The sequence below is a fragment of the Endocarpon pusillum genome, assembly GCF_000464535.1.
Source record: "Endocarpon pusillum Z07020 unplaced genomic scaffold scaffold1719, whole genome shotgun sequence".
NCBI lineage: Eukaryota > Fungi > Ascomycota > Eurotiomycetes > Verrucariales > Verrucariaceae > Endocarpon > Endocarpon pusillum.
Genome location: NW_006916062.1, coordinates 498,660 through 512,581, shown reverse-complemented (window position 1 = coordinate 512,581; position 13,922 = coordinate 498,660). Strand labels below are relative to the sequence as shown.

At 50.2% G+C, this 13,922-nt stretch overlaps 4 protein-coding genes across 4 annotated transcripts; 2 read left to right on the top strand and 2 right to left on the bottom strand.

Annotated features, from left to right (window-relative positions):
- Positions 1–2,327: 2,327 nt before the first annotated feature.
- EPUS_00996 (Orotidine 5'-phosphate decarboxylase) lies at positions 2,328–3,288 on the bottom strand (the record flags this gene model as incomplete). The annotated part of the gene is made up of 2 exons (XM_007802554.1): positions 2,328–3,043; positions 3,132–3,288. 2 exons carry the CDS (start codon positions 3,286–3,288, stop codon positions 2,328–2,330), a joined length of 873 nt encoding a protein of 290 aa, XP_007800745.1.
- A 442-nt stretch (positions 3,289–3,730) lies between these two features.
- On the top strand, positions 3,731–6,368 carry EPUS_00995 (uncharacterized protein; the record flags this gene model as incomplete). The annotated part of the gene is made up of 2 exons (XM_007802553.1): positions 3,731–4,919; positions 4,969–6,368. 2 exons carry the CDS (start codon positions 3,731–3,733, stop codon positions 6,366–6,368), a joined length of 2,589 nt encoding a protein of 862 aa, XP_007800744.1.
- Positions 6,369–7,458: 1,090 nt separating this feature from the next.
- EPUS_00994 (uncharacterized protein) lies at positions 7,459–10,726 on the top strand (the record flags this gene model as incomplete). The annotated part of the gene is made up of 3 exons (XM_007802552.1): positions 7,459–9,517; positions 9,566–10,042; positions 10,116–10,726. 3 exons carry the CDS (start codon positions 7,459–7,461, stop codon positions 10,724–10,726), a joined length of 3,147 nt encoding a protein of 1,048 aa, XP_007800743.1.
- A 2,254-nt stretch (positions 10,727–12,980) lies between these two features.
- EPUS_00993 (uncharacterized protein) lies at positions 12,981–13,286 on the bottom strand (the record flags this gene model as incomplete). Its single annotated transcript, XM_007802551.1, has 1 exon — positions 12,981–13,286. The coding sequence occupies one exon, from the start codon at positions 13,284–13,286 to the stop codon at positions 12,981–12,983; it is 306 nt and encodes a 101-aa protein (XP_007800742.1).
- Positions 13,287–13,922: the final 636 nt, after the last annotated feature.

Below are 13,922 nucleotides of genomic sequence, written 5' to 3'. Positions count from 1 at the left end.
TCTTTGTAAGCAAGTAGCAAAATGAGACTCATCACACCATCTATACTTCAGAAACTGATCCAATTACCAATATCGACGCTCAAATCCCTATATAATTCGGACGTTAATATGTGATTGTAAGAGCATTTTTTTCTGCGCGGCTATATAGGTCTTTACACTAAAATCCTTCATATTCTGTTGAATTACACGTTCGCAGCCATTAGTTATACCAATTGTCCTTGCCACCTTCAAATGACTTGACGAAGCAAAGCCAAAATTAGCATCTTCAACGGCCTCAATTGCTTCGCACTCATGTGGAGCAAGTACTCGTTTTCGGCCTCGATTGTGTATCCTCTTACTGCGGCGCGCAGTTGCTTCTTTAATGATTCGATAGCCAGTTGATTTAGGTACATTATGTATCTTAAATAGCTCTGTACGAGGTATTTTGCCAGCTGTGTGGCGTGCATCAGCAAGGAGGCGCGCACGGCGCGGCGTATCGAGCATCGTTTTTGGCGTTCGCAAGGGTGCAGGAGAAGGAGGATCTATCGAATAAGACTTTCGGCAGACGCGTCGTCTATTTCCCCGTTCAGAATCCATTGTTCACTAGATTTGAGTGAGTATTGGTAGAGAAATAGGGGAATGAAGAAGGGGGGGAGAGGAAGGGGATCTGAGAAGTCCCATAAATTTCTGCGCCAAGCTTCGGCCCGAGGGCCACTGACAGGATTGGTTCCACACTTCGGCATGCCCACAGTCGCAAGGGACGGTTCTAAATCTCCATGCTACGCTTCTAAGTCATACCATCAGACCAGTTGAGAATGAGTTTATGCTCCTGCTGATTGCAACAACGTGATTCTCGCTACTCGAGCACAATCTTTTCATGGCAGTTTCAACTAATCTGTATTGAGAATAAACCCCCAGTGAGCAGATTGATGGACTTCTTTCTGCGGTCTATGGGACACAATTCAATCAAATTTGGTCATACTGAGCCTTCCCTTGAATCGAAGCAACTACAGAGAAAGCCGACGTCGACATCCAAGTTATGCTCGATGACCAAGGAGACTTACTGTCATGACATAGGCGACCGTTGGAAAATCATTTCCAACCCTACCAGCAGTCCGAGCCCAACCCTTTCTTCTTACAGTGTGTATCGAAGAAGTCAGCATTTGCTGTCCAAGACTTCAATCCGAAGGTTGTGCTGTAATTCTTGTTGTTTGGTGTCAACGAGCTTCGAGCTCACCCTTTCTTGTGGCGCGTCGTCCAACGACTGGAGTGCCTATATCCACATCGACATGTAGGTGGCAAAGGGGGCTCATGCAGAAATGGAAGAATTCCGTCTAGGAGAATATGGTAAGAAGAGCATTCATGACCGTCGATCGCAGTTAAGAAGCCAAACCTCTTTCTGATAAGAATATGAACATGAAGACAAACCTTGTTGCCCAGGTTTAGTCTGCAAAGTTATACCTAAATGCTCACATTGTGGCCGCAAAAGCCTTTGCTTCCTCCAAACGGTGCTTCAGAACATCTTGGGAATATGGACACTGGGCAGGTGATTTGTTCAAACGCCGAACTTGCCTTGAAAATGGAAACCTCGGTTCGCGCCTTCACAAGACAATGACCCAATTGGTTGTGAACCAAAGCTGTTGTATGTTCTTGAGTTAGCAAGGTTCATTGCCTAGATTGCCTACCGGTGTCAAGAAGCGCCATAATTGTGTACGAACAGTCTTCTTGTAACCTGCACAGCGGCTAGTGTCAAGCCAGACTCGTCTTTCCCTTCCTCTACTAATTGTAGAATATAGATTGCCTGCTTCTCGCCTGCTCTCTCACTCGACATTCTTTGGTTCCCAACTGAGTTTCTTTGCCCTTTCCACACACGTTCCTTCTGGGCTAGCACTGAAAGACTTGATTTCAGGATTATAATTGCAGCCTCTGTGCAAGGGTCGAGTGTTCAAATTGTCCATTATGGTATATGAGTAAGGTGTGAGGTAGGTGATAGTCATGTTTGAATGCATTGACTACGGCAAGAGTAGGAGACGGGAACTTCAAAAGCCTCTAGGACCAGAATACTTTTTGACACTGTCCTTGAGGGAAGCTGCATTAATTATTCTGCAAATTCTGTATGAAGGCCTCTGTTGACGCTTTGCTTTGCTCAACCTGGCCTTCCTATCTGCTGATCTTAGGGAGCTGCGGTAAGGTTGTGAAATCAAGCTGTCTAAGCTGGTTTCTGGGCAGCAAGTAAATGCTGCTATCGGTCCGGTTGTCGAAGGTTGTGCGTAGAGCTCAATTAAGCCTAGGTATGGGCTTCCAGGCATTTGCTTCTGCAATGGTGATTTTCGCACCTTCTTACATGCTCATGTTGATCCTTCCAACCTCGATAGATATGCTTTCCAACCCGCGTCGCGATATGCTTTTGCTGAGGCAACAGGATCGCTTCCGGAATAAATGCCACGTCCCACAATCAAGAAATCTGCCCCTCGTTCCATCGCGCTCGCAGGACTCTGATATTGTTGGCCAAGCGCGTCACCTTTACTGGAAATGGAGATGCCGGTGGTAAAGATGAGAAAATCTTCTCCTGGCACAGCTTCATCGCTTCTAGTGTCAGCAGACAGTTGCCTGGTTGCGACAAATCCAATCACGTGCTCTTTATGTTTCCTTGCAATTTCGACAGAAGCCTTCGTGTATTCACCTGTTGCCAGAGACCCTTTCGAGGTCATCTCTGCCAGTATTAGGATGCCTCTGTCACGCTCCTCCCCATTCTCAATGGTTTGAGAAAGTGCATCTATTATGCCTTCGCCAGCAAGCACGCTAGCATTGATGATATGCGCCCAGTCGTAGATCCTCAGTGCTCCTCCACGGTACTGCTTCTGAACAGTATTACCGATATCGATATACTTGCGATCCTCAAAGATAAGGAAATTGTGCTTCTCGGCCACTCGTTGTAGCTGATCAGTCGTGTCGGAAGTGAAGTCCGAGATGATGTCAATATGAGTTTTGAAAACAGCAATATAGGGTCCCAAGGCTGCGAATGAGCCGGAGTTAGCTAGCAAGGGCAGGGTGGAGGGTAATGCTGTTTACAATAGAAGTCCAGGGGGAGATGAAAGTCAGTTGGCTGAGAGGGGAAAGAATTGCAAAGCACTGCCGTAAGGAGGTCCTACCTTCTGCAATCGATAGAAGTTCTCTGGTTGTCGTCAGATCTGCAGATACGGTGATATTGGTCTGCTTGGTTTCCGCAATAGCAAACAGCCGCCTAGCAAGCGCATTGGGATGACATTTGGCTCTTTCACCATGTGATACCGAAGACCTACTAGTCATGCTGTTGGATATGCGTTGTTCAATTTCTTACCCAGGGTTGAAAGTTATCGTGTGTCAAACGTTCCTGGCCCGGAAAGACTCTCGTATCGCTCGGCCAATTAGCCACGTTTCGGGCAGGGGAAAAAGTGGCGGTCTTGGTGGTCTTTTGAGGCACAACTCCCGCGAAAACCTTCAACCCTTGTTCTCCGCCACACGTAGTATCACTCCTTATACATCCCACTCGTCTCTCTCCTCGCTGTTGGGAGGTGAGGGGTCTTTTCTACAGAGCTTACAATGCAGTAGTGGTCTGATATCAACCCAACAAACTACATTTTGTACCATGGATCATGTTTTAATGAATACTGAGGCAGACGGACGAACGCTCATAGCAAGGCCTCCCTGACAACTCCTTTACCTCTTCCGCGGCCTCTGCACGCAGCATTGATATTTTTTGACGAAGGCAATGGCCTCTGTCCAACGGGAAGAGTCCAGCGACACAAACTCAACTGTACCAACTAGTCCGAACATCCGTCATGAAGTGGAGCGTCCAAAACACACCAACGCATCTAGCCCCCAACCACATGCAACCCGTCGAGCTGGCAATATACCTCCCGACTCCTTGGATAACTCAGGCTCGAAGTCGTCTAGCCAGGAGCGACCGCCGATCCGAGAAGCGTCTCCTCTTCGACCGCAGTTCAAGGCACCGGCTCATGGTACCTCAAGGTCAAGGAAGAATAGTCAAGATTTGAGTCCTACCCGCAATGCCGTTAACGTCTTCCCGAACCCCATCCCTTCAGCAGCTGCTGTTCAGAGAGCATTATCGGCCAACAAGCTGCTGCCACAATCACCTGGAATAGACACTGCATTTGAAAGTCGCAATCCGAAGTCTACCGACTCGACACCACGGTGGCCCATTTCGCCCAGATTGACGTCCCCGCCTCCGTCAAGCGCGCAACGGAACTCGATACATCCAGTTAGAAAGCAGGACAACGAAATGGCGGCTCCAAATTCATCACAAAAGAGGCTGTCGGCATCTGTTCCTGACCTTTCCATAACTGTTGGGAAACCTTTACCAGAAAAGGAAGACAACGCTACATCACGTACGCCTCTGAAGACACCTGCTCGTGGCGTCAGCGGCGTTACTGCAACCTTGGAAACTGTTGCAGAGAACAGCGTCCCAGATACACCGTCTATTATACCACCATCTGCGCGGTCTACTGTATCTAGCCCACAAGAATACGCAGACTCTCAAAACGATGAGCCACAGGAGGCTGTTCAGTCCAAGGCAGCGAAAGGGAGTGGGGAGAGCGAGAGTGATGGCGGAGGGGCGAAAACGAAAGCCGAAACCTTGCCGAAGCCAGGCAACGCAGTTGGCAGCAAACCCATTTCGAATCTAGCCAAGAGATCTTTGACAAATCTGGTACCTACTAAAAACAAAGTTGGTGAGCCGCCTACACGCAGTATGACTGTTGAGACCGAGACGGTTAGCTCTGTACCTCAGGCACCACTCAATGTGACTGGCGATCGTGGGGCTTCTGGAAAGCTTGACGTCAACGGGAGTATTCGTTTGAAAGCCAGCAATGAGACGATGAAGCCGAAAAAGGAGAGGAAAAAGAATCCTCGTCGGCCAACGTCAATAAACACTGGAACGAGTACGTAGCGATTCGGTGCCCTTCTCTGTTCTATGCTAACGAAACCTAGTCTCCTCCAAGGCAGATATCTTCGAGGCTAAAGTAGCCAGTGCGGTGGACGAAGCGAATTCTTCCGACTCAGATGAGACATTTGTTTACGAGTCAAATCCACCAGAGCCCTACGTTCCTCGTTCAGCTCGCCATCATTCAAGAACCCCTAGCGCAACCTCTTTAGCTAGCACCATCGATCAGTACGGTGGCCGCAATAAGTCAACCGGGAAGGACGGCCAGCATAGCGTCGCGGGTAAACGGAGCATGAAATTTGCAAACTACAACGCCAACCTGGATGGCGACTACGGCAGCCAAGGCACTGGCAGAGGAGGTGGCAGAGCGGTCAGCACGCCCAGACATCATCACATTAGTCGACATTCGCGCGGTCCAAGCCATGCAGGCCTGTTCGATGGCGATTCTCCCTTTACTCAAGCCAATAAGCCTTCATCGCCACGTGTGCCGACAGGGAAAACCTATCCTAATAGCACCCACTTCGCAAAAGCCCGCACAACGTTAAGCCCTCGAAAAGCGGAAGCTTACTCATATGACGCAGACGAAGGCGTTGCCGACGACGAAAGAATGCCTCTGATCGGATCAGTTAGAGTCAATCGGGCTCGCCATGCCAGAAAGACTAACAATGGCAGCTTGCGGCAAATTGATTACTTTGAAGATCAGCAACCGAGCTTTTTCTCACGTCACGGTGCTTGCTTTTTCGTCACGATTCTGTTTGTGTTCCTGTGCATGGGCGCAGGCAGCTTCATTATGGCACTATCAAGACCCCTAATGGATGTTTCAATCAAAGAGATCAAGAACGTTCTCGCCACCGAACAAGAGCTCATGCTCGATCTCAGTGTACGGGCAATCAACCCCAATCTCTTTGCGATCACTGTCAGCGAGTTGAATATCGACATCTTCGCCAAAAGTGGATTTGCCGGAACTGCTGCTGAATGGCGACAACACATGTCTGGCTCATCGATTAGAAAGAAAGGGCGAAGGAGAAAGACCAGCGATTATTCCAGAGAGGAATTCAAAAGCGCTGATGGAGTTGACGAAGGGAACGATCCCATTGAAGATCCCGGATCCGACCCCCAAACCATGGTGCTAGGACGAATATACGAATTCGACTCGCCTCTTGTTTTTGAAGCTTCTCCCATTCGAAGGCAGTACATGTCGTCCCTGGGCGAGATTCGACTCACCCAGCCGGGGAATAAGACCGAAGAAGGCGGATCCGCGAGATGGGAAAGGGTGATTCAGCATCCTTTTGAGTTGATTATTGGTGGTGCTGTTAAATACCAGTTACCTCTTTCGTCCAAAACGAGATCCGCATCTGTGAGATCGAAAATAAAGGTCAGCGCGAAGGATGCAGAGGGTTCTCAAGCAGCTTACGCACCAGAAGACCTCGATCTGCTCGAGAAGTGAGGGCAAGTATATACGACATTCAGCAGGAGTTTACATGTGTACGTTGCTACCCATAAAACTCCTGTTACGATTCCCCTTTGTCTGCGGAAATGATCAGATGCAAGCGACAAGATACCCCCGGGTCTGAGACTGGAAGCTCGGGCTATAGATTGGTCACCAGCATGTGGTTAGTAATTGCTTTCACAAGCGAGGCGTTGTCATACTCTGATTAGACTGGGTCCATACTGGAAAGCCTTTCTTGATGGCTGTATACCATTACTTAGCAGTAACAATTATACTGATACTATGACAGCAGAGTAATTCAGTACAACAAATTGAGCAACCAGAGCATTGACTCGCTGCTTAGTCTTCACAAATCTTCATAATACGGCCCTGGTTCACATGATCTTGCAACCATCGAGGCCTGATACTATTGGTTGGTAGGTGACCTCTGGCACCATTGCATACACCCTTTTAGGTGATAGATAAGCGTGCGTACTAATCACCTGACGTATTGCTTTGCGCCTCTCAAATGTGGAGCCCTTCGGGAATAGGCACGCAAGGTGGACAGGCTCATAAATTGGTGAACTTCCTTCTAGAAGACGCTGCGCTCCATGACCAGCTGAAGTTCAGGCTGCACGGTAGAATTTGAAACACGTCACTGGGGCGAGTGTTGCGGAGTTTGACATTCGAGGCGTTCCACAATTCGTAGGCAGCATATTATTGGCTCAACCTATGCGTGCCAACGGCTGAAGTGTTGGCACAGAATACGTGGAACAGGGAGCAGGGGTCATCTCCTGCGCCCGATTTGCCCTTCAAACTGGAGTGAGGGGCCAAAAAAGAATAGTTAGGACTCCGCCCAAAGAGGTGTCAAGTGGCATCATCCCACTCTAGAGTTGAACTTAACTGCCTCCAGCCACATCGTTCTCGACCTCACTTTCAACCTCTGCTTCAAGTCCATCAAGCCCATCAAGCCAAATTTAAAACATCATTTTCATTTGCTGATGACTAAAATCTCATTGATCCCGACCATTCCACCCGTCTTTTATCAAGGCTAGCTCAAACCTACGACCCGAATCTCAAGCCAAGAATCTACCTTAGCCTTATCACCATGTCGGTGATCTATCGTGAGCGAGAACGTGAGCGAGAGCGAGAGCGAGAGCGCGATAGATACGATGACTCGAGATCCAGCATTTCTTCTTCTCACCGCGGAGGCAATTACACCACCGTCAAGCGATACAGGGTAACTGATGACGATGCTCATTCTACCACCTTCGATGGCAGGCGCTACGGTGCTCGGGACCCCCCAGCTCGTGTCGAAGAGACAAGAATAGTGAGGAGGGAGCGAGAAGAACCGGAGCCTCGACCAGAACGGGTAGAAGCCAGTTACACTCGTCGCGAGCGAGTCGAGCGAGTGCCAGATGCCCGTTATGAGGATGATATCGTCATCCGTCGCACCAAAGAGATCGACGAGCCTCCTCGACGAGAATACAGAGCTCCACCACCCCCAGAAACCGTGACTGATAGAGAGCTCGTCATTCGACGGACCGCTGAGAAGGACGGATTTGAGCGTGACAAGAATTTCCAAGTCGAAAGATACGAGGATCGTCGAAAAGAGTTTCGTGACTACGAAGTCATCTCTCCTTCCCGCGAAGACTTTGGAGATTTGCAGAAGTACTCAAGAACCGCCGAGTACTACGCTCAGCCAAATGCACCCCAGACCATCGTTATCCGTAATGAACCCATTATTATCCGTGAAAGAATCCGCGACGATGACTACGCCTTGATTCACCGATCAGAAATCGAGGAGAGGCAGATCTCCAGAAGAGAACCATCGCCGCCCAAGAAGGAAGAATTCTACTATGAGAAGAAGACCGTGGAGAGGGACCCCAGATCAGTCGAAAGAGAAGAAGATTTCTACGCCCGGAGGGAGGTTAGCCCTGGCGACTCCATCTCTCAAGTTGGTGTCGGCGTTCGTCGCCGTTCACGTTCTCGAGGTCGTTCTCGCTACTCTGATAGTGATGAGAGCATGGTCTATGTGCGCAAAGAGGTCAAAGAGGTCAAAGAGACCAGCCGAAGCGAAAGCCCGAACCATCGTCGACATCTTGCTGAAGGTGCACTTGCGGGCTTTGGTGCTGCGGAGCTCATGCGCCATCACAAGAAGAGCCAAGGGAAGGAGACCTCGGGTCCTATTGCAAGACTGGGAAAGGACGTTGGTGCGGGCGTCCTGGGAGCTGTTAGTGCTACCGCAATCTCCAGAGCCAGAAGCCGACATCGCAGCAAGAGCCGTCGACGAGAGCGCTCGGAATCATCTGAAAGGAGTGGTCGTCGTTCACGACGTCACCGCAGTCGCAGCCGCAGCCGCTCCAAGTCTCGCTCTGAATCTCCCGCCGGTACAGCCGTTGCCGTTGCTAAAAGGAGGAACAAGAATGAACCCGAAGACCGTCGCAGCAGGTCGAGACAACGAAGACATTCAGCCTCGGAGGCCACTGATGATGCTCGCAATCCCGCTCACCGCAACAAACGTATTGCCGAAGCTGGGGCTGCTGGTGCCGCTATTGCAGGTCTTATCGAGCGTGCTCGCAGCAAGTCACGCAAGCGCGAAGGCAATGAACGTTCTCGCAGCAGGATTCGGACTGGTCTGCCTATAGCAGCCGCTGGTTTGGGTAGTGCGGCAATTGCTGGGATTTACGAACGCAACAAAGCCAACAGGCAGGATGAAGCAGCCATCGCTGCTGAGAGAAGGAAATCCAGGTCACGATCACGTAGCCATGCACGGTCTGCGTATGGTGAGGCACCACGTGGAAGTATTAGCGATCCAAATCTCATTGAGTATGGTAATGGCCCGATGTATGGCAACATCCCACAAGCCGATTATTACGGCCGTCCTGCTCCTCATGACCCATATCATAACGAAGCAATGGTACCAGCAGCAGCAGCTGGGGCTGCATACGGCGCACATAGAGAGGCACGACGAAGCCACAGCCGTGATCGACGTCCGTCAAGTAGCGAGGGCTCTGATGATCGTAGACGACGCAGACATCACAGACATAATAGAAGCCGGTCCAGGGACATTGCAACCCCGGCTCTCGCAGCTATTGGTGGAGGCATTGCAGCGACCGAATATGCTAAGAGAAAGGAGAAGAAGAAGGCGGAAAAAGCGCGAAGACGTATGTTACACCCATAATTGGCTGATACCTCTCTGACTGCAGATTTAGGCTATGAAGAAGAGTATGGGCATGGGCATGGACAAGGACAAGACCCCTATGAGGATGAATACGACCCAGTCCAGCGGCGCTATACGCCCACTCCTCCTTCCTCAGCCGATCCGTATGGAAATCCTAACCAATATTATCGGTCTGATGATCAACTACCTCCTCCACCAGGCTCGGCTCCTGCGCCGCTATATCCTCCGCAGCAACCCCCGGCTGGTTATCAACAGCAAGGTCCTTATCCTGCGCAGCCAAGTTACAATCCGGCAGCCTATGCGCAGCAACCAGGGGCCCCACCCCCTATCAACCCAGCATATCCTCCACAAAATTCAGCTTCAAGCGCAGGCTTCCCCCCCGCAACGCCGTTCGCATCCGGTGGCAATGGGGATCCTAGATTGCCTCGAGGTCGTGGGGATGAAAATGTGAGTGCTCCGCCAAATGGCAATTTCTTTCCTGGCGAGCCTCGCCACGCCTTTCCGGATGGTACGTCCTCCGTGCCGCCATGAGTACTTGGTTGAGTCAGATTCAATAATGCTAATAACGATGTCTTCTAAAGGTGTAAATCAAGCTCGCGTTCCCTCTCCGCCGCTCCAGAATCCGTCCATGCCGCGATCAAGCTCTCAGCCTCCGCCTGCACCAAAGAATGTGGCATTTGACCTCGGATCCGACGGCTCACAACTCTCAAGTCCCGATAAGAGAAGACATAAACGGAGAGGAGAAAGCAATCGTGGCTACGAAGCGGAAGATGATTCCGAGTCCACCGCTGACGGCCGTGATAAACGCTACCCTACCCACCATCCCATTTCCGAAACCGAGTCTGACCCTGAGAAATCCGCTCGACATCAAAAATCACATCGTCGACGCCACCACCACCATGATGACGACCACCAACACAACCACGCTCGTCCACGCCGCTCTTCTAGAAATTATGGCGAAGCTCCCTCTGCTACTCGCCCCGACAGACCACCTAGCCCAACCGGTTCCGATACCACCATCGTTCTGCCTGACCGTTTTGATAAAGAAGGCAGACCTAAGCCTCAGCGGGGAGATGATGCTGTTGCCGATATATTCGAAGATCTCCTTTCTGGCAAGGGGCCCGGTGGGAAGTATTTCAAGAAAATTTTTGGTGGTAGTGACGACGATGCAGGCGCCAGGCGGAGGCGATGAACTTTTCTTTCCCTTTCTTGCTGGTAATGAATCGCTTATTACGACCTTATGTTACGTTCTTTCCTTGCTTTGAAGTTGGATGGGATATTCTATTGAGGGCTATGGCTTGGAAACAAAAATAGTTAGGCTTTGGATGAGATCACGACCTCTGCATTCGCTTTTTTTCCTTTCTCTCATTTTTTTTACGATAGAATATGCTTTTCCTCCCCCATGATTGGATTGGTCTCGCGGATGCGTTTACGAATCTACTTAACATGAATTTAATGAACCTTCACGAATTTTGATTGTATATGACCCTCAATGGAATTGTGTTTAAATCTTCCCGGTTCTGCTTCATGGCCGCTCTCACCATGGCCCCATTCCCTTCCCTTCCCTACCCTTCCCACTTTCTTCCCCAAGATTACTGCTGTCAGTCTAAGCAGAGCATGGTCTTACGAAGCTTGATATATACCGACCGCTATAATGGAGACCTATTCGTTGTGCCAATCCCATGATCCCACAAATATCGAGAGGTAGTACTCCCCTCTCTCCCGCGAGGGCCAGGGATTCTTGTGCGCCGATCAAGATTCCAGCTCCATCTGGCCTCAGGCCTCGGTTGTCTTCATGTACTCCCGCATCATATCTGTTCTTCGCTGGCTATGACCTGTCGAATCAGAGGAGCTGCATACTTCAGAGCCGCTGTTCTAGAGGCGTCGGACTTTGTGATTAGAGCTCTCAAGTGGCGTGTGGCGCTGGGGACGAGGCGATCTGCTTTGCTTTGGCCTTGCGTATCTCTTGTGCGCAGGCGGTGGAGCTTTGATCACTAACTACTGTAAGTCAGTCTCGGGAAGCATGAGAGTAACTACTAGTCGGTGGAGAAGGCGGAAAGGCCCAGCCCGCGTTCTTGGGTCGGAGGGTCTCCTTCCATGCGATAGCGGATGATGCATAGGCATTTCTCTGATTTGGTGAATGAATCGTGTGCATGCAAGCCGGTGATGGGCAAAGTCTTCCGCTTTTCATGCATGGCTTGGCCGCTCCGGATAAGTATGGTATCGGCTGACAAGCTGTAGAAGGACCACCAATCTCTACTTGCGCGTTTTGCGATCAATGTAGAATCATGTGCAGAACAGCCGGGTTTGGGGACGAGATCAAGGCCCCACCATGGCACTGTGCTGTTAGGGAACACGCTGATGAGGGACGCCGTTGAAAGACAAAAAACATCTTGAGCGAGGCGGAAGCCGGAGCGGATAGAGCCACCAGTTGGGATGCAGATGATTCCAGCGCCACTGGTGATGAATATGTGTCAACCTGCTGTGCAGAGTGCGTAGAGAAGCAAGTTGATTGATAGCTACGGGGGTAGAGAGCGTAGATTTATGTACAATTAGCTGTACCGTACAGCGAAATTAGAAGCGAAATTGCGTTGGAAATTGACCAATTAGAAGCAGCAGAAACGCAGGGATTACGCATATTAAACGCGGCCAATAGGCCCTCTCAGAAGGTCAACAATATGGTATTGAGGCGGGAGGGACAAAACTATCCTCTGGAGGCACGTCGCCTTCTTTCTACATCATCCGATTCCAGGCAGGTCGCACCGAGGCAGCAGGCGGGTCAGCGTCAGCAGACAGGCGCCACCGCCCCGCCGAGGAAGAGAGGAGACCCCAGACGTCCCAGTAGCATCATTCGGAAAGGTGAGAGGATGCCTGGCGAGATGGCAGGATTCAGGGCGCGGCGCAGCCGAAGTCAAACTGCGTATCAACCCCAGGCATGCCCGAGAAGGTAATCAATATCCATAAGAGGCGCTGGTTTGATATCGGCATGCAGATCTTCCACCTTTACGCGTTTCTCTTTATTGTTCTTACAAGATCTAATGTAATTGATCTGACGAAAAGTCCTATCTAGGGGTAAGTGTTGGCGAATGACCCGCTCAATCTTGCAGGCTTGTATCTTGGTTGATTCAAATAGAGAACTTAGCAAGATGGGGTCGAGTACAGGAACAGTAGAGGTTGTGAAATAGCGAGATACCTTCAGGAATCAGGATACGAGGTCCAAGGACAAGTCCCCTTACGTTACCCAACATAGAGTCCGTCGTAGATAATGACCAGTCACATGTACACAGCAGGAAAACTTCATGAAGCAATGAGTTTCCTAGGCCTAGTCAACTATATAAGCAAGTCAGAGGCAACAAAACCAGTTAAATGGTCCAGATCAGACACCACCGCTGACAGTAAAAGCTGTTGTGACTACCTAAGTGTGGCCTGGCCGACTTTAGCCCCAACTAGAAGAAGTTGTCACAGAATGAGGTGCACGCTCGCTGGCCAAGAGGCGACTCAATAGCGGTTGCTGCAGCCCAGCAGAAAGGTCGAATGTGGAAGGGGGTCAAGCGGCAGAACTTCTGCATAGCGTCGGCACCAACATCACAAGCTCTCTTGCATTGAGCCCGAGTCAGATCACGAGCTTCGATTCCAGCCGAGACGAAATCCATGCCTGTGTCTGCCCCTGCCTCTGCCACCGGTTCCGCTACCGGGATTGCTGTCACAAGCATGGCGGGCAGCAGGACGGCGATGATGGACAAAACCTTCATGTTGGCTGTTGGCCGGCTTGAAGTCAGAATGAGGATCAACTGTTGAGAGCCTGGACAAGGTACCTTGAGCTGAAGTCGTTGAGGGAAGCGTAGGGACTCAAGAAGAGAAGATGCAGGTGGTAGCTGCTGTCGATATCAGTAAGGGTTAGACGGAATACATAATATCCAGCCGAAGGACCAATGAGGAAACGTACAAGTGAAGGCAGGGCAGACGTGATGAAAAGCTTTTGATTGCTTGCGATGATGTATGAGATTGTTGTTGTCGTTGTTTGGATTGCTGGTGATGAGAGATCAGATGGGGGAAAGCGAACACATATTTATATCTTTTCTGACGGCAAGAATTCGAGTCAATATTCCCTTTACCGTGCGAAGTAGCCTATGGCTTCTAAGTATATTGCAGACTTTGTAACTCATGAAGGTTATGATCTGCTCTCCCTTCTGCAATTGCTCTTTAGCTTCGCTTAACATGACGGAGATCTTCTCTTATTCCTCGATATCCCGTATATTTCTCTTACAAACAAAATCCAACACGAAGCTTCAGGTTAGTTGGAGAGCAGCCAGCCTCATTGAAGCTCATGATCTGCCATCAGGTACACAGTGGGGTATTGAACTCGCTTGACGAACAAGATCTTCTCT